Source organism: Hipposideros armiger, unplaced genomic scaffold (genome assembly GCF_001890085.2).
Source record: "Hipposideros armiger isolate ML-2016 unplaced genomic scaffold, ASM189008v1 scaffold_363, whole genome shotgun sequence".
Classification (NCBI taxonomy): Eukaryota; Metazoa; Chordata; class Mammalia; order Chiroptera; family Hipposideridae; genus Hipposideros; species Hipposideros armiger.
The window spans coordinates 1,346,253-1,366,428 of NW_017731713.1; the positions used below are offsets into that span (position 1 = coordinate 1,346,253).

The 20,176-nt window shown below is 39.1% G+C and overlaps 1 protein-coding gene across 2 annotated transcripts in view; it reads left to right on the plus strand.

Moving 5' to 3' along the window:
- Positions 1-20,176, plus strand: part of APP (amyloid beta precursor protein) — a 198,856-nt gene that overhangs the window by 102,701 nt on the left and 75,979 nt on the right. For both annotated transcript variants that reach the window (XM_019662036.1, XM_019662035.1), the window contains 3 exons: positions 9,682-9,815; positions 15,070-15,144; positions 15,861-16,019. In XM_019662036.1, coding sequence (XP_019517581.1) covers positions 9,682-9,815; positions 15,070-15,144; positions 15,861-16,019 — 368 coding nt within the window. The remainder of the gene's footprint in view (positions 1-9,681; positions 9,816-15,069; positions 15,145-15,860; positions 16,020-20,176) is intronic.

The window sequence follows — 20,176 nt, forward strand, 5'->3', positions numbered from 1 at the left end:
TCATGTCATTTAATCTCACAAAGAGCATCCTGCCAATTTTTAGTCAGCTGACTATACCAAGGGGTTGGACCAAAGAGAATGACACATGACCCATTCTGGCTCCTTTTCCTGCAGTGAGTTTTGGTGCCAACAATACCTAAACCAAGGTCTCTCAGCCTCAACGCTATTGACATTCTGGGCCAGGTAACTCACTGTGGTGGGTGCTGTCCTATACATGAAGGATATTTAGCAGTACCCCTGGCCTCTGCTGGTAACACCACCCCAACTGTGATTACTAAAACTCTCTCTAGACTTTGCCAAATGTGCCCCATGGGGGGCAAAATCACCCCCAATTGAGAACCTGTAATCTAAACGAGTAGTGTGCCCGCATCTGACTCAGAGATGTGACTAGGCTGGTGGATGCGGGTCTGCTTTCCATCAACTGGAAGGCATGATGAAGTGTTAGAATGTCAGAAGCCTCCAGTTCTCAACAGACGTTTCCAAAATGGAACGTGTTAGACCGCTGTCCTAGCTCTCGCTGGTTGCAAGTTAGGGTAGAAGCTGCTGTTCTGACTATAGCACTCCTTAGATAGCTCAGTTTTTTTACTCTGATGTACACTCTACTGGTGAAGCCGATAATATACCAGCAAACCAAACCCCGCATTGGAAGTGCACAGTCACCATCTACGACCCCGACCTCCTCTCTCGGTGTCATCTTGTTTCCCAGAGGGCCCAGCATATTCTAGGGAACGATGTGTAGATAGGCCACCTAGCCTTGCTACACAGGTGACTCAGCATCTAGGCTAGACCTTGGGATCGTGTGTATGGCCATCGGGTCTCTGCATAGGTATAGGTCTGGTCTCATGCCAGATTGGGGAAGGAGTAAAAAGTGATTTCTAAATGGCCTGCATATAATAGAATAGACTAGTCCACTTCCAGAGGATATAAGAAGAACTGGAACATATCAAATCAGGCCAGACCACCACCCCCAAGTTCTAAGACTGTTGTCTCAGCAATACACAATTTGCAAACTAGGTAACTTTCTGTGCGGCCTTTGAATGGAATGTGCCACTGCAGCCCCAGAGTTGTCATATCCTGTCATAACATCAAGGCCATTTGGTCTTTGGCCATACTTGAACCATTATTCTTAATCTGTACATTGTTTTTAAGCTGTATTTGTTCCTCCAGTTGTGAAATGGCAACTATCACTTCCCATTACTACATTCCCTAATACTAATGGAACTATGATGTTTTTCTAAAACTGCCAAGCGGTATGAAAAACACTTAAAAGCATTCAAAGGTGTGGTGGTGCATTACAGTATATGTCACACCAGTGCCAATAAAAATCTGTTGGATTGACAGGTATCAGCAGCTACATCTTTGGGATCCAGAAATGATCAGGCCAAAAAGAATGGCCTTTTCTTTCAAGCTATCATAATGACAAACCCTAACATTGACAAGAATTGATTTGCCCAGCCAACCAACGTTTAAAATTTAAAAAGCTCATTTACGCAGAACAGTAAAAGAATGCTCATTATGTATATATGTGCCCTATTCTTTAGCTATTTCCCAACGAGAATAAGTAATTTAATAAAGGCTCATCCAATTTTTTCTGTAAAAGACCAAATAGTATTTTCGGTTTTTTGTGGGCCACATGATGGCCTGTGTTATAAGTAGTATTTAACTCAGCAGTTGTTGCACAAAAGCTGCCACAGACAATAGGTAAAATGAATAGATACAGCTTTGTCCCATAAAACATTATTTAGAAAAAGAGACCTGCCGGCCAAACCCTGGTTTAATGAAGCTGTTACTTTAGAGCCCAGGGTATGTTGGTGATGAGCTAAGTATTTTGAGGGACACCAAAAAAGTAAACAAAATGCCCTGTTTTCGATAACTTGACAGTTTTATTGATGTGATGGGACCCACATATGTGATGGAATTAAATAACAATATAAAGTAAAATACACACCTGTAGGGAAAGCTTACTGTGGAAGGCTGTAATAAAATGAAATTGGTTTTATCCTTAAGATCTCCATAGAGGTTAACAGTTCTACCTGGTTTTTACTGCCACCATTTCTATGAAAGTGGACAATATTGAAGATTTTGACTTTGTGGACTCATCTGTTGAGTGTTGAGCAACAGTGACAGGTCCTCCCATTATGGTCCACCATTAGTGAAGTTGAAAATCGCTTCCAACAGATTGACAGAAAACAGTAAGCGGAGGTTAAGAAATTCTACAATAGTTGCCAGTTATTATCACTGTTGCTTCACATGTATTTTTTAGATTCAGGCTTGAGGATGCTTTTAAATTTTGGTGCATGGTGTTGAGTAATATATAGATATTAATAAAAATAACACCACCATTTGCTTTCATGCTCATTTCACATATTTGACAAAATTGTCACGTCAGTACGACTCTCTAAGGCACAAAAAAGAAATGTAGCTTGACTAGAGTAAACACAGCATAGATTACATTTTTATTACCTTATATCCACACGATGCATTGATAACCTGCCAACAATGATCGCACTGACTATAAAGTAAGTGAGATGCAAGGGCATGTCAGGGGAAAGTGCCTTTGTTCTTTTTTTTTTAGAGTGCCTGGCATCACATTTAAGGATCACAAACTTTATTTTCACATTATAAATGGTTTCTCTAACTCGGACTTGGTAGGGGTGATAAATAGTTGAGTTTAGCGTGTGTTAGGGATTTTACCTGTTTTGGAATTACAGAAATGGAGTCTTTTTTTTTTTTAAGTTGAGGTGGCAGGCTGCAAAGCTCTGCCATGTTTTGAGATTAAATTTTCACATAAAATCTTTCTTTACAGGTTTGTATTTCACCTACCTATAAATTATCCTCATTGCCATCTCTCATATAAATCATAGCCATTTCAAGTGACAGTATTGCTAGCTCTGTATAAAACAGCATTTGCAGTGATAAGGCAATGACTTATATAGGTCTTAATATACTTTCATCTTCTGTTGTCAATGCTGTAGAGATAAATCGCCTTTCTGCTGACAAAAGGAGACTAATCAAATTTTCTTGGTAGAATCTAATGTTTAGTATATTGACTAACTGCCATTTATGGTCTTCTGTTAAGAGAAACATTCGCCTGGTAGCCTGGTGTAAGATGGTCACAGTTGTCACTGTTTAAAGGTGGACTTATTCCTATTTTTGCATCCTGAGCCCATTATGATGTTAAGAATATGTGTCACCCTAGAGACTGAGGAAACACATATCAAAGTGATTGGGGCAGTTTTTCATGATGCCTTTTGTTTTGACTCCACATTCTTGCTGTCTTTAGTATGCATGAAATGGAGTACTGTGCAGTGATTAGCAAATCAAAACTAAAATGAGTACTTCGAGTATCAGCCGTCAAATTTGATGGTGTGTCTGATACAGAGATTCTCCAAATGGGCAAGGAGAGTGATTTTTACCACATTCTGAACATAATATACCAGTTTTCACCTTGTTTTGAAGTAACTTCCCCTATAATTACCAAGTTTTCTCAGGGGAAGCACAGAAATGTTTCATTGGCAATGTGTCCCCAGTGATGGTGGTATGTTTTGTTACAGGAACATTGGATACAGCACCAGGGTTCATTCATAAACTGGAAGCAAATTTGCTCCTCCTCACCACCCCCCAAGCCCCCCCCCAAAAAAAATAGAGAGATAACAATATGAAGTGGAAATGCGACAACCCTTGGTGCATCATTTTTAACACTAAAATGAACCTTCACATACATGTGAAAACAGCATCTCCCTCAGTGTTTGGTTACCTATAGTTTAGGTGACAGTGTTTTGTGGTAAGGAGAGAGAACCGAATCTGATCCTTCCTGTCTGTGGGGGCTGGGGTGGGGCAGGGCCACTCATGAGAGCCCCTTACCACCTCCCTGCATTTTTCCAAGCCACCTTCATCTTCAGCTTTTATGTTTTGAAGATCTTTCTTCTGATTTGTCCCTTAGCAGGCAGAGTCATCACATCACATCACATCACACCCCATTTCATTTTTCCCCTCCTCAAAACAGCCTGCAATTGGCTTCCCACAGTCCTGACCGTGGCCTCAAGGCCCTGCGTGATCTGCACCCATTTCCATTCTGCCTGTCACACTACTCTCTCCCTTGCTTCAGCTCTGGCCACACTGACCTTGCTCGTCCTGGAATTTTCTAGATACACTTACCTCTTAGGGACTTTATACTAGTTTCTTCATGTGCCCGCCATGTTTTTCCAGCAGGTAACTGGAAAGTGGGGCTTCAGCTCCTTCTGTGAATTAGGTCCAACTTGGTCGCTTACTTCCTGCTGAGGTCTCTCCCCCACCCCACCCCCTTCCCCCCTGCAGTCCTGATTCTTCGTACTCCTTCTCTATTGTCTTTTTCTGCATAATACAAATCACATTTTCACAGTGTGGTGTTTTTTATTTTATTTTTTTTAAGGTCATCATTTTGCTCACTAGAACATAGTTCCACAACAACAAGGGTCTTTGTTTGCTCACTGGTTCCTTTCTCCCATTTGCCTCACACAGCATAGAAGCTGTAATATTTGTTAATGGAGGAATAAGGGAGTGAACAAGCACTTTCAAAGCAGCGCAGTCTACCTCCCAACGACTGTCTCAGCTTCTCAGATAACCACTGACCTCCCAGGGTTGCAAACAGGAAAATGGATAAGGTTTATATTGAAAGTATTACTCATCCCGAATGCCACGGAACTTTTGGAAGCAGGATGTTCCCCTTGAGGCAGTAATGTGCTGTGAATGGGAACTGCTTTTCTGTTGTATTCTTTTCATTTGATATTATGCGTAGACACCCATGCCTCAGTATTAAAAGGTAAATACCCTGCCACATTCTACGAAGCTGTTGAGAGACTAAGAAAATTAGTGTGAGGGTCATTTGAAAGTTAAAAACCTGAGTAGACCACGCGGGGAGTGCTGCTTATGACTCGGCAGCTAGAGGTCAAAACCTAGAGCTAAAGATGTTTAAGCGTGTGTTGTAGGTCTAGTTTTCTGTGGAAAGGTGACTACCCAGCAAGCTTGCTTGCAGAAGGTATCAATGAGTATGTTTGAGCAGGGGCCTAGGGCTCAGAGGTTATTCAGATTCAAGATCTGGGGGATCTTTCGCTTGACCCCATTTCATAATCCTGCTTCTGCTGAACATTGGTTGGAGGTCATTCACCAGATAGCATGCAGGGTGGGAACAGCTGTTTGATAGAAAATAGACCAACAGATGTCGTACCAAAGCATCTTTTGGGCCCATTCATGTTGTTCATTAACCAAACAAACCCTTTCCAGTGCCCCGGACATGTCTATGGATTAGCACTTTGCTGCTCTAAATATTAAGTTTCTAGCCTTTTCGTGGTTTGCCAAATCCTAAATTCAGATTTATCTGTGGGTGTCTGGGAAAGCGAGTATGTTAAATGATAGTATTTCCCCTCTGCGTAATATATGTAATACGGTAATTTTCCCTTCTCCCCACGTGTTAAATGAGAACACGTGTTAAGTGCCTAGCACTGTAGACCTAGCTAATGAATGGAGGCTTTATGATTTGGCCAACTTGGAAATCTGAGCCCGTATCACAGTACCTAAGGGACCTCAGAGGTGTCTGGACGGTATAAACTACTTTGTGGTAGTTTGAAAAAAAGCAAAACAAAAATAAACCCTCCTAAAGCCAGTTTATTTCCACTCCATAAGTGGTTAAAGTGTTTTAAGTGAGCATGATGCACAGCTTCCTGTTCCAATGTGCCCTGGAAAATACTCTGATATTCCTTGAGCCTCTCCTTTCCCAAAAGGAGGCACCTTGGAAGGGTAGAGACATAGGGCACAGGTCGTCCTGCCCCAGCTGCCATCCTTGTGATGATGTCTCAGGCCTGCCATGGACTTGATCACAAAATGGCAGCCAGTCCTGATATGACAGTGTCTTCTAGGACATAGGAATGTTAGAGAAATAGTAGATGAGCTCTCGGTCCAAAATCTTTAAAATGTTCTCCCCTTCCCCCTTACCAGCTGCAGGGTACTGATAATGACATCCTAAGTTCATTTGAAAATATCAAGATGTATCACTATTCTTCTCACCTTGACTAGACAGGGATCTGGTTTGCTGGTTGGAATGAATACAGGAAAACTTCAGTCACACTAATTGAGATGGATTGTTAGTAAAAGTTCAAATTAAAGATTAAAAGAGACACAGGTTCCCTCGAAGCCCTCAGCTGGAGGAAGAACAAAGATCGCTAACAAGGATTTACTTGAAGAGAAATAGTTCTTGATTAAGTGGAATAAATGTGTAACACAGTGTTTGTATTTATTTCCATGTCCCTACAAAAGTTTTAATACTTGAAATCTTCTTAATCCTGTTAAATGTACCTCAAGTGCTCATTTCTTTATTCTTTTATTCTTAGTATTGCAAAGCTATGTTTCAACTTAGGCTCATGCGATTACAGGCTAATGAGACTAATATTTTCATGTTTATTTCCTTTCCATAACATCGTAGATAATACTTGCAAACCTTAAGAATTGGAGAGCCTTTCTACTTATAGAGTAACTTTTTTTTTTTCATTTTATTGGGGAATTGGGGGAAGGGAACAGTGTTGGGGAATTGGGGAAGGGGAACAGCCAAGTTGTCCTTCACTCTTAGTTGTGGAGGGTGCAGCTAGCTCAGCTCCAAGTCCAGTTGCCATGCAGCCGACTGAGCTGCCACTCAACTCAAGGCTTTGGTGTTCAATCTTGGTTGTGGGTGTGGGGGGGGATGGGGTGGGGCAGAGCCCACCATCCCATGTGGGGAGTCGAACCGGAAACTTTATTGCTAAGAGCACACAGTGTAACCACTGAGCCATCCAACAGACCCTCGGCAGCTCAGGGCAGCTCAGCTCAAGGTGCTGTGTTCAATCTTAGTTGTAGGGGAGGGACACAGTCCCCCATCCCATGCAGGAGTCCCACCGGCAACCTTGGTAGGAGCACGTGCTCTCACCAGCTGAGCCATCTTGGCAGCTCAGCGGCAGCTCAGCTCGTGCAGAGCTCACTGGCCCATGTGGGAATCGAACTGGCAACCCTGTTGCTCAGAGCTTGTGCTCTTAACTGAGCCACTCTGCCGACCCCTATAGTAACTTTTATAATTCACTTTTCCAAAGAGGGTGCCATGCTATGGTTAAGACACTTATATAGCTGATGGCTATCCTAATCAGGGAATATAACCCCAAACATTTTTTTATACATTTTCATTTATTCAAAATGTAAAATATGGTTTGCCTAATTTTGTCATTCTGCCAGATTGTACTATGCCAAGAGATCTTTAACTTGCTCTCGTTTGAGCTGTACCGGTAATGATGAGGAAATGATTAAAACCATGGGAAACAAATTTAAAATGCTAAATACCATTTTCATTTCAAGTTTGGGAAATGATTATGTTAAAAATACTTGCATAGTGAGTTTATGCAGAAAAACATTTACCTTTGATTTTATATATATATACGTGTGTATATATATATATATGTGTGTGTGTGTGTATATATATATATATATATATATATACGTATATATATAAAAGATTTGAAATTGAAAATTATATTTCAGTCCGAAAAAATTAGGAGTTGTTTTCAAAAGTTTCAGCCTTTCATGCAGATTAGACTGAAGATTTTTTTAGAAAAATCTTTTTTTTTTCTGTAGATAGTACTTCATGATCCCGTGTATAATTCACTTTCAGGGTCTTTGAATTAAAAGTAGCTCATTTTCCTGAGTGGCTCAATTGGTTAAGAGCTCACTCAAGAGTTTGAGCTCTGAGTAACAGCGGTTCAAGTCCCGGCCCGAGCTGAGCAGCCGCTGAGCTGCCAACAGGTGGCAGGATGGCTCAGCTAAAAAAAAAAAAAAAAAGCTCATTTTCTATGGTTGGCCTAAGCTCTAGGATTTGAATTAAGATGTAATAAGCAAAGGAGGAAGGAAGGACCCTAACATAGAAGTGGCCGGTGTGCCACCCTCTCTGCAGGGTGACTGACACATAGTGTGACATCTTGTTTTCCCAACACTCCTAGAATGTTGGCGTGATAGATGAAGAAACTGGCATATGGAGTACTCAAGTAACAACTAGTCTAATAAAGACTGAAATCAAGGTGTGATTTAAATCAAGGTGTGCCTAGTAGCAAAAGCTCATGTTCCTTCCTTCTCTCGTTTGCTGCCAAAATACTCTCTCCCACATCTACACAGAAGCTGGGGGCAGAAGTTTTTCAACATGTCTGCCCTGTGCCAACCCCAAACCAATGGACTCAAAATCCCCTGGTGGCAGGCGGAGGGGTGGACACAGTATTTTGGAAAAAATGCCAGGAATAGCCCTACCTCCTTCCTTGTACTTGAAAGAAACATCTGGATAGACACCTAAACTGCTTTTATTTAAAAAAAAAAGTTATTAAACAATGATTGAAGTAGAAGGGGAGAAATCAGAACAAATGTTTCTCTTTAAAAGTAAAGATAGTCTTTAATTATGTAACAGAAAAGACTCTGGTTTTGGTTCGAATCTTGCGACCACTCGATTGTTAACATTTCAAAAGTTGTACTCTTGACAACATTTATCTTAGAATTTACTTTCAAAATAACCTAGCCATAAATTCTTCTCATTCAAGTCCTCTTTGGGATATTATAGCTCAAATATAGTTTAGCAAGATTAGGGAAGAATGCTTAAATTTGAATTGTCTTTTGAATGAAAAACATAGAAAAATATTTTACGTCGTGACTTTTCCGACAACCCAATACTTCAACTGATTTGACCTGAGAACATAGTGCAAACACCTAATTTCATTTGTTTTTGTTTTTTTTGGTTGATACGGTTTCTCTAAATCAAAATCTTTTTTTAATTTATTTTTTTAAGTAAGCTTATAAATGCTATGAATTCTCACTACTCATTACGATCTTTTGGAAAACTGGTTGTACAAGCATTATAATTTACTGAGCTAGTAAGTTAAGACATTTTTTATAGTACACTTTTCAATTTTATGGATATTAATGTTTCCACATAATAGCAGTATATGTTACAATTCAGTAATGTAGCTCAGCAATATCAGTGGAATTCAAAATAGAAATCACTTTCTTTTTGATAAGTGGCCTAACGAATCAGCTGACTATTGCTAAATTTGTGAAGATAGAAAGGCCCTTTTGTGATTTCAAAAATGCATTTATTGACGTTTCTGAGTGTTTTGGTAGTGTTTCACATATTTTTTCACAAAAGATAGCTTTTTTATCAAGCTATTGGAAATATAGAGTATAGGATTTACCTTTCCTCTGAAGTGCAGTTCTTCTGCAGTTGGCTAATTTTGAGATTTCTTTGGTTTTTGTAGGAATATTAAGGTGTGGTATTTATGATATCATTTATTTTTAAGATTACAAAGATTAGTCTAGCAAAGCATAGGGATTTGGGACAACATGTCTGTATTAAACACCAATTGTGTTTGCTATGTGGCTGCTTGTTTTGCAAAGAATTTTAAGTATAATACTAGAATCACAACATGGACTGTTTTCAAGATTTTCCTTCACCCCGTACTTGAAAGGGTTGAAACACATCCTTAACTGGGCTGCGAATTGTCTCGTGGTATTCTCTTAAACAGCATTAACATCTTCTGTGTGCTTCTTTACTAAATTCTTTGTTCTGGAATAAACAGAAAATATGGCTTTCTTTGAAATGGTTGGGTATTCTGTTTCTCTTCTCAAACCTCCTTCCCTTCTACTTTATAGTTCCGACAACTGCTGCCAGCACACCTGACGCCGTTGACAAGTATCTCGAGACGCCTGGAGACGAGAATGAACACGCCCATTTCCAGAAAGCCAAAGAGAGGCTGGAGGCCAAGCACCGCGAGCGAATGTCCCAGGTAAACGTGACTCTTCCATGCTTCAGCCCTACAGTAAAGGGGAAATCTGGATTTGCCTCTGCCACAGAGTCTCTGCAGGGGCCCGCAGACCGAGGAATGTCCAGGGGTGGGTCGGAGTCTTTAATTTTATCATGTCCTTCAAGACATCACGTCTTCATTTTAAATGTTTGTCATAGGGCACTGATTCGGGGGGGTTTTGTATCCTCCTTGAGCATGCCCCCTAAGAAAGATCCACGTTTAGTGAGTATATAATGGGATTTTGTAAACACAAATTCAGTTACGTCTGCGACATTCTTTATGGTTTTGTTTTACTCTGTAACCACCAGGTTGTCAGTTAAAATCCCTTAAAATGTTCTTTAGTAAAGATGAAGAGTTTTTTACATTAAATACCTGATTATTATAACTTTTAACTTTTCATTTCTTGCAAAGCTAATTCAGAGGACCATAGAAACTTAAAACTAAAGTGAACCGTAATGGTGGTTTCGCCTAGTCCCAGACGTGATAGGTAATGTAATAGGAAATAGGAGTTCAAAAGAGCGGTTCCCCACTCTAGAACAGAGCAACGTAAATAACACCAAGAAGCCGTTCTTGCTCCTTGTACAGTGCTCTTGTCACTACATTGTGCTTCAAACCCTATTTTTTTTAGCAGATTCTTTTGTGAAACAAATTGACAATAACTTGTGTCCAAAACATGGCTAATTTATATATAAAATCAACTATAATTTAGACAAGCTTTGCCTACTGCGAGGCGCTGGATGTTGTGTTAGCATTAGATAATACTGAGAATTTTAGCCCTTTCTCGGATTCTTCATTCATTCCTTCGTTCATTCCTTCATTCATTTGTTCATTCATTTGTTCATTCACCATATATGTATCTAGCACTTATTTACAAGTCAGATTTCAGGAAAATGAATGAATGAGTAAAGAAAGATCTTAGGTTGAAGTCAACCATTCTTTTTTTTTGGTATTAATAATCTGTGGTAAATATCAGGTGTGACAAATTTTTGTCACATTTGGCACAAACACTTAAAAGGTCTCAGGATAAACGTGAAACAAGATTCATGAATAGCCTGCCATGTATTTTCTAAGATCATGATAAATCATTAGTAGGCTATCGTAAACATGCCTTTTTATTTTCTGTGTTTTCTGATGATTTGACCTCTGGAGTCTTCCTAACCCAAGGAAGACTGTCCCGTGCAAGGTTAGCAATTCCTAGAGGTGGCCAATGACTGTCCTGCCAGCATGACTTTCACACACAGACCAAATCAATGCCCCCAACTACTTTGTTTCATCTGGCTCATATACTGCAGACCACTAGGGACAGCGCCTATACCCCAGAGCCCACCCCAGTTATCCCAGCTAGCCAATCCTAATCCCACTTAGCCTGCTCTCCCTGCTTCACTCATTCCTTCCCGCGAAAACCACGATAAAGGCATTTTTCTACATTTTCCCCTCACTCCCTCACCCACCCTGGTGCTTCCCCATGTATCTTGGGAACTGTGAGCAACAGCTTGTTTTAATTGTAGTTTTCTCCTGATGTGTTGGCCTCACCAATCCTCAATAATGTAATAATAGAGCCTAAGTTTTAAAGCATGCAGCCACTAATGTATTTAGAAAGGTACAACACAACTCTCTTTTTTCTTTTTTAAGATGAGTGACCACAATACTTGGAACTACTTGGGAATAATAATGTTAAGGGACAAAAGGAAAACATAATCACAATACTTGGGCTATGGAATATAACATGCAGTTCTAGTTGTCGCCCATGATGAACACTTATAAGTGAGTTGACCGAAGCCAGCTGGGCTGGAATAGTGAGGTTTCACCTGCAGCCAATTCTTTTGGAAAATAGGATTTTTCTTTAGGAAAGACGCAAGCTGAAATGTAATCACTGTTTTTAAAAAAAGCCTAGGATGACTGCGAGGCATACTTATTGCCCCTGAGATGTCATCCTTTACGTAAACTTTATCCCACATCTTGTTTCTGAAGCTTTCGGAGGCTTCCCACTGCCCGCAAAATCCATCTCTGAGACAGTGAAGTCCCCAAAAAGAACAATACCAAGAATAAAGACTGAATGCTCAACTTGGCATTTTAGTGCCTTCCCTCACCCCCCAACTCCTGCACCCCAACTCTAGTCTTCCTGCTTCCTCGTCACATCAGCTGCTACCGTTGTCTTCCTGGCAGCATTAAACTGCTGTGCTGGTTTGGTTTCTGCTCAACACATGCTCAGCTCACCTTGGACTTCCCGTTGCCCTCAGCACTGACTCCTGGAAATGCCCTCCCACTCCTCTTCTCATCGGCAAGTCTCACCCATTCCTCAGACCCCACATAGTCTTCAGAATGGGGCGAGCAGTCAACGCTCTTACTTTTCAGTCTACGCTACATATTTGCTCCTCAATTTTATACGTGATTTTTGTTATATATACGCGTCTATCTTATCTCTCCAGCTGGATTGTAAACTTTTAGTCCCTATAAGTTTATATAGGTCACCTTCCTAACCTTTTATTTCTTTGAACTCACTGAAATAGTCATTATTTAAGGGGGGGAAAAATACAAATTCTGAATTGTTTTTCTCAGTGTACTTGGTCGTTTTGATCTTATTAAGTTAGATAACTGATTTCAGATACTCTGCTAGTTTCAGATATTATCGATCTCTTCTGGAATAGTAACTTAATTTGATTTTAGCACATCTGTTTAACCCATGACTTAGTTCATATAGGTGCGGATAGGTTTTCTTCATCTTGTAGTCATTAGCTGTGTCTGACATAACTGAAGAGATGTTACCTTGGAGCAGGGCTTGCTGTCATAGGAAACTGAGATGCCTGAGATCAACATTTATCTTCACAGTCTATAGTACTGAATTCTGGGGATGGTCTGACTTTGAACTTGCCTGTCCCTTAAATCTCTACGTATTAATTGTCATTTTCTCTGCTTGAATCCGCCAAGTCTTTGAAGACCCACAAATGCAGATGATAGGATACTTTTGTGCATACAGTGGAAAGTTGCTTTATAAGAATACATGGAGCGACCACAAAGTCCAAGTCCTAAAGATTTTTAATGTAAAAAATTCCATCCTTTTGATTGATTTGTTTTGTTTTGTTTTGTTTTAGTTTTTGTTATTTTCTTAGACATACAGAGGAGTCGGGTTTTCGGTGGGGTTTTTCTTGGTATTTTGGTTTTTTGTTGTGGCTCATGGTAACTCTAAACTTGTACATTTCTATTGCGATGTGTTATGAATAGTACCTAGTAATACAAGACGCCAAATATTACTCTTATTACTTATGAATGTAGCAGTTTTAATGTATCCTTAAAGTAAAGTTCTTCAGAATAGAAGTCGACCTTTCTCTAAATTTATTAACTTTAAGATAAGCATTAAAATCTTAGGACTAGCCCTTCCGCCTCTCACCAAATATAAGTAGAAGTAGCTCATCTGCTAGATTTGCCATTTTGTAATGGCCAGTTGGGCCATGGGGTCCAAAACATGGCCTTTAGAATCACAAAGATCTTGGTTTATATCCTTTCTTCTCTGAAAATCAAAATTTTATTCTATTTCTACACGAATGCTTATTTTCAATTTTCTGCTCAAGGCTGCAAGTTCACGTTCTCAATATACATAGTGAGATGGTAAAAAATTTGGATGTAATTTGGGGAATCAGTTTGTCCCATCCCAGTAAAACATTTAACTTCTCTCTCAACCTAATTTTGAGGTTCCAGCCTGAAGAATTCATGTGAGCGTTCTTAAAGCAGGAGATTTAAATGTTTTTATTGCAAGGCTGCTCTCATCCATAAAGCAAAAATAGTCTTCAATAGCCCCCTCCCCACAGGTTCCTTTCATTAACTCTTAGAGACACCAAAAAATCTGGAACAATATGTTCTTCTGTGTTCTGTTTTTGTTCATGGCAGCGGGGCATTTTTCCCAATTTTCCTGTGAACTTTTTAGGTCATTTTTTTTTAATATGCTCATCAAGAGTAGTAGAGAATTCATTCCATCCTATTTTCTCCATAATTTCATGAAAACCAAATAGGGAAGCTTGTCTTACATCTTATACAACAAATTAATGCTAGTGAATAGTAAATTATCTAATTAGAAACCCACATGGTGATTTGATGTGGTGTTATCCCATACAACTTTTCTATCAATAGCTATTTATTCCAAGCCTTTTTTTTGTTTTTTGAGGGACATTAGAAAAATCAAATCCTTAGGGATAAATATCTATAAATAACAGACCCTTATAGTACAGAAATAAGTTGTCTCATGGTTCGGAAGTCCACAAAGTATGCAAGTAAACATCTGTCTACAAACGGGTATTTTGCTTACTTGATCTTTCTGTTCTTTATTTTACCTAGCTCAGGTATAAGTTGTGCTTTAAAAACAAAAATCAAAAACAAACAACAACAAAAAAGCGCTACTTGACAGCAAGTACACTTGAAAAAAGACAAGGCTGCCGTAGGTGGTACAACTCTCGAATCATTTCCTTTTGACAACATGCACAGCTGCAGACATTTTTCTCTTTTCATTCAGATCAATGAGTGAACTTGTCTTGGGGAAATCCTGGTGGGTGAACATTCAGGATGAGAGGAAGAAACTTCATTTTCCTACAAAACAAATTAGCCTGGTCATCAAATTTGCGTTACTTACCAAGAATACTTTTTGCTATACTCAGAACATTATAATGGGTATTCTCTTGGAATTTGTGGAGGGTTCTAGGGCATTTTTTGCTGTTTATGATGTGGGTTGGCAAGTTCTTCAGTGGGGTGGATCTCAGGATTTCTGACTACAGAAGTCTTTTTCTTGAAGTCTTTTCCTTCCTCTCATGTTCATGGCATGTATACACAGCATAAAATGTTATTATATATATGTAATTGTATATGCTTTTCCCTCATTTTCAATTTTATTACTTGCTCTCACGAAAAACAAAAACCAATGTGTTCAATTTAATGTTGGAAAGCCTTGATCAAGAAATCGATGGCTTTTATGAATTGCCGACATTTGTACACATCAAATAAAATGGCTTTCAGCCATTTCTCAAGAAAAGAAAAAAGACCAACTTTGTTTCAAAGGGCTATATTACTGGAATAAATGTAAACACGTTCAATATACTATTGTGATAGATTATGTACATCTTAGAGGGAGGTAAGACTGGAACATGATAATTATTTAAAATGTCATATATAGAAGAAAAACAACCTATTTAAATCTATATTCGAAAAAAGAACTGATGACTTTAAATGTAAGTATTTTCTTATTTTGTAGGTCATGAGAGAATGGGAAGAGGCAGAGCGCCAAGCAAAGAACTTGCCTAAAGCTGATAAGAAAGCAGTTATCCAGGTAAAACCTCAGCCCGCTCTCCACCCAGCAGCACATGCCAGCAGGCCATGTATTGAGTGCCTACGAGTTTCCCATCGTCTTCTGGAACCTCATGTGTGATTGTTCGTATTTTCATCAACTTGGACAATTGCTAATCATTGTCTAGTAATTGAATTGCTTAAACCATGCTTTCTATTTGTTCCCAATTAGCTCAAGTTATAATTCATTTCCATAAAATGCCTATTGTTACTTGCAAACTACTTTATATTAATAACATGACTTTTTGGTTGCCATAATCTGCTGCTGCTTCTTCCCCTAGCAAAAATTGTGTGATAATTAGAATTTTTGACTGGAGCCTCTCTTACCTTAAGTAAATGTGAGATTACCATGGTCATTTTCTTAAATTAAAATACTTTGAATAAGAGAGGAATTTTTTTTTAATATGCCGTGTAATTTAGGGTTTCAAGAATACATAAATGTATCCTACATTATGGTTACTCAGATCAGTTTTCGGGGACCCTATAAAATAATGATTTGCCAATAGAAATTAGGTTTGGGGATAGAGAGCAGGAAAGGGAGGTAACCCATAAAACGTGCTGAATGAGTCAAAATGTTGCAATGACTGTGAAATCTTTGAAGAAAACAAAATTTGATATCCCCTTTAAAAGACTTGACTGTGTTACCCATCCTACCTGTTCCGTTTCCCAATTGACACGAGCTTGTGTTTGCGGTGGCAGCATTTCCAGGAGAAAGTGGAATCTCTGGAGCAGGAAGCAGCCAATGAGCGACAGCAGTTGGTGGAGACACACATGGCCAGAGTGGAAGCCATGCTCAACGACCGTCGCCGCCTGGCACTGGAGAACTACATCACCGCTCTGCAGGCTGTCCCCCCTCGGGTAGGTCTTACCTCACCCCTTGGTGAAGGGCGCAGCACAGACAGTAGGCTTAGGGGGACTGGGGACTGAAGGCCATCAGAAAGAAATCTGGAGACATGCTGTGAGCACCAGTACTCACACAGTCCATCTGGAAGGTTAAAGGGTCACAGGGACATCTCAGCACAATAGACATGTCTTTTTCCACAGAGGAGTCAGGCGGGCTTCCCAGGGACGCCCAGTGCAAGGCCTGACTTGGCATTGATAGACCTGGGACAATGACCATTCCTGATATCGTTAAAATCAGGGAGCTGGAAGGACTTTCGACGTAACCTAGCCCAGCCCCCTCATCATATGTGATGTAACTGAGGTCAAGAAAAGCTGAGATTTGGTGGAGTTCTACGGATTTTTAGCGGACTGTGAGGAACTAGCACTCGAATGTCCTGCTCAGAGCAGCAGATGTCTTCTCTGGGGCAGCTCTCGTCTGTCATGATGTCAACAGCGAGGAGCCTTGTGTGTGGTTTTCTGTGATCAGTGCCCTTACCAAGCAACGCAAGCATAGATTTCCTCAGTGAGGCTTTATGGGACAGGATACTTTGGACATAAGGAACGTGTTGAACATGAATGTGTGTACATTATGTCTACTTGTTCTAGTCATGATTGATGAGGGATATTAAAATTTCCAGCTGATACTGTGGGTGGGCCTATTTCTCATGTGATGCTATCAGGTTTTGCTTTGTGTTTTCTGAGGCTCTGTTTCTTGGTGCATAAACATTCTCCCCGCTTTCTTTTCTCTTTCACCCCGCTTATCACTATGAAACAACCTGTTCTTTATCCCTGGTAATACATTTTGCTATAAAATTACTATATCTGATATTAATTAAGCGATTACAGCTTTCTTTTGATTAACGTTATAGTGCATCATTTTTCCATCCTTATAGTTTTGTTTTACCTGTTTGTCTTTATAGTTGAAGTGCATTTCTTAGAGGTAGCATATAACTGGGTCTTGCTTTTTGATTGAGAAGACCATTTAAAGAAGTTATTGATACCGTTATGCCTAAATCTATCATCTTGCTATTTATTTTCTATTTATCCCATCTGTTCTTTTATTCTTTTTTTGTTTTTTTCCTCACCATTTGGACTAATTGAATATTTTTATGATTCTGTTTTATGTCCTTGGTTGGCTTTTTAGCTATTACTCTTTATCTTGTCATTTTAGTGTTTGAATTCTTATCTACAAACCATGTAATTAAAACTGGAGCTGGGTAGCCACAGACCTGCAATCGAGGCATTACCTGCCATTTTTTTTAAGTTACCATCTCTGCCTGCATGTTTTATTTAAATTTTAACGTATAGCTTGATATGGCACTTAGCTCTGCACTTTGGAAAATGCAAGAAAATTCTAAATCCCTTCTTGAGGATGTTTACGCGTATATATTGCTATTGAAACACATAAATCAAAAGCTTGCCAGTTATTATCTACAGAAGGTCTCATCTCAAATTGTAGCCATAAATAACTATTCCTGAGACCTCCTACTTAGCACAGTGCCTGGAAGATATGACATATTCATTCAGTAAATGTTCATTGAATACAAGGAAATGAATTAGTCTAAGTGTTTCTGTTGTAGATTCTGGAGCTGAAATTACCTTCGGAATAATTGTCCCTTTGTCCCTGACCACACATTCTACCATGTCGTCCCAGACTTTGCAAACGTGGGAATATGAAACAACGTGGATTTTTTTCACAGTGTCTTTGAAGCTGAGGTTTAAAGCATGCTTTCAGCCGTATTTTTTAACCCAAGCTTGAAAGTATTACATGGTGATGTTTTGGTGCAATTAGCATTCCTTTTTCTACCATGAATTTCATGCCCAAGTCCCCATGTCTGGGTGTGCTTTATGTTCTGAATTTCCTTTTTAATTAATTACATGCTTGTCTGCTGAGACATTGAATGGTCGATCTAAAAGTGCATTGTTTGAACCGTATTTAGAATGTTACTTACATATATGGTTCAAATATTACAGTAATTAAAACCATTTTGTTTTCCCCAGGAATAAAAATAGAATACAGGTGTGTCTGCACCCAGGATACACTCTTAGTCTGTAGGGAGCTAGTGACTCTTTTAGAGCCAGCCCTTTCAATTTATTCACTTTTCTGAAAGTTTCCTTGGAAAATCAGGGAGTTAGATTTTTTTTCCCCCCCAGGAAAGTTAAATTCCTCTTAAGTTGGATCACACAGAGCCAAACTTCCATCACCCTAAAAGGCCTTCAAGCTACCAAACTTAAGTTTACTTAGAACTAAGTTATCGTCACTTAACAAGCTACAGTCCTGTGCTTCCGACTTCTTACTTTACCAGAGCTCATGGCCTCATGAAATATGAGCTAAATGCTATCTGAGCCTTCCCTCCTGGAACTGTCCGGGTTTTTCATAGGTGGAGAGAAGATGATGATATTGCCTTACTGTTTATTATTCTCTGTAATCTGAAGAGAAATTAGACTTAAGTGGGATCCTGTACAGTTGAACTAAAGGCTGGATAGGAATTTTTGTTTAAAATAAACTTTCCAGGGGTGACCGGTTAGCTCAGTTGGTTAGAACATGGTGCTCATAACACCAGGGTTGCCGGTTCAATCCCCGCGTGGGCCACTGTGAGTTGCTCCCTCCTTAAAAGAGTCAACTATGCCATTGTAGCATGAAAGCAATGTGTAACCAATGACCATGGCTGTCCCCCAATAAAATTAATTAGTTAATTAATTAAAAAATAAAATAAACTTTCCATGGTAAGCCTAAGTCTGGGAAAATTTAGGAGCTCCTAATTAGTAAGAATTGAAATGTTTTAAAGATGAGAGATTAATAACCAAACCTTTCTTTGTACTTCTGAGATTTCTGGTGTCTTCACAGACACTTAGCCTAAATCTTCCATTAAACAACATCCTAATTATCACCCTGACTTTAATAAATTTAAGCATTTTTTGTGCGAAGTGAGAATGAGGCAACATGTTCGTGTGTATCTATCTGTCTTATGTGTGCGTGTGTGCCAGTAGTGTTGTTTTATGTTTATTCCAGGTTCTCATGATTGCAGCCATCTTATTTATACTAAAATTAATTTCATGGTTATATCTGATGCTTCACACTCAGACGCTCAGCATTTAATTGAACCAAAACAAAACTTGGGGCAGCTTCTTTAGCTCTTGCACCCTTTTCTTTCTCATTTCTGATTATTAGTTCAGCCAACTGTTAAATTTTCCCAAGGTTTCTAAAATTGTCTCCCTAGAATTCTTTGGTAGAATATTAATGTGATGATTTGTGAGACTTATCATTACGGAGCATGATTTTATCCCTGAGTTGAGATTTTGCTCAACACTATATGGTGAATTCTAACAGCAGGGCAACGAATGTTCAGTCAGAAGCAATCATTGGAGAAAATAAAGGGCAGCTGTTAATATGGGTGTGCTGTGACAGGCAAGCTAGTGATGACACAGGGAGAGGTTCCAACTAAATTCACCTTTAGCCAACATGAATGTTGGTGTAGCTGTAAGTTTTGTAAAGCAAAAAGGCAATTGAGATGCTAAACTTGGCTGTTTTTATTTTTATATGCTATTGCTAACTGCCCTTCCTACCACCTTTGATTTTCTGCTAATCACTTTCAGTTGCAAAAGAAATATGAAACATTTATAGAATATATGTAGATAGCACTGTATATCCCTAAGGTCAACGTGGTATTTCTATACCTCAATATAATGGATGGTAAATAAGTTAAAAATGTTTTGCTATGTTCTTAATACACGAAGGTACTACTGAGAGAATGAGTACTAAGATATTTAAGGCATTCTACCCTCAAATTTTTAACATAATCAAAATTTTGAAAAGATGATTAGAATGTACTTAAAAGTTAAAAGATGGCTAGGTTGAAAATCATCATTGAGAAATGTAAATAATTATACCTTGTATATGTTTTATTCATTCATTTTCATTTGTTTATTTTAAAGTTGAATTTTGTGAAAGTTGGTGAACACAAGGCTACTCATTAACTTGAGAGCTTTTAAGGACAGACTGGTAACAAATGGTGGGTAGAAAGAAAAATAGGAGAATTAGCATTTATTGAACAAAATCCTATAAACTATGCTGAGTGGTTTGCATACTGTTTTGGTAATGCCTCTCGGTATTACCGCCTTACCTTGCTGAA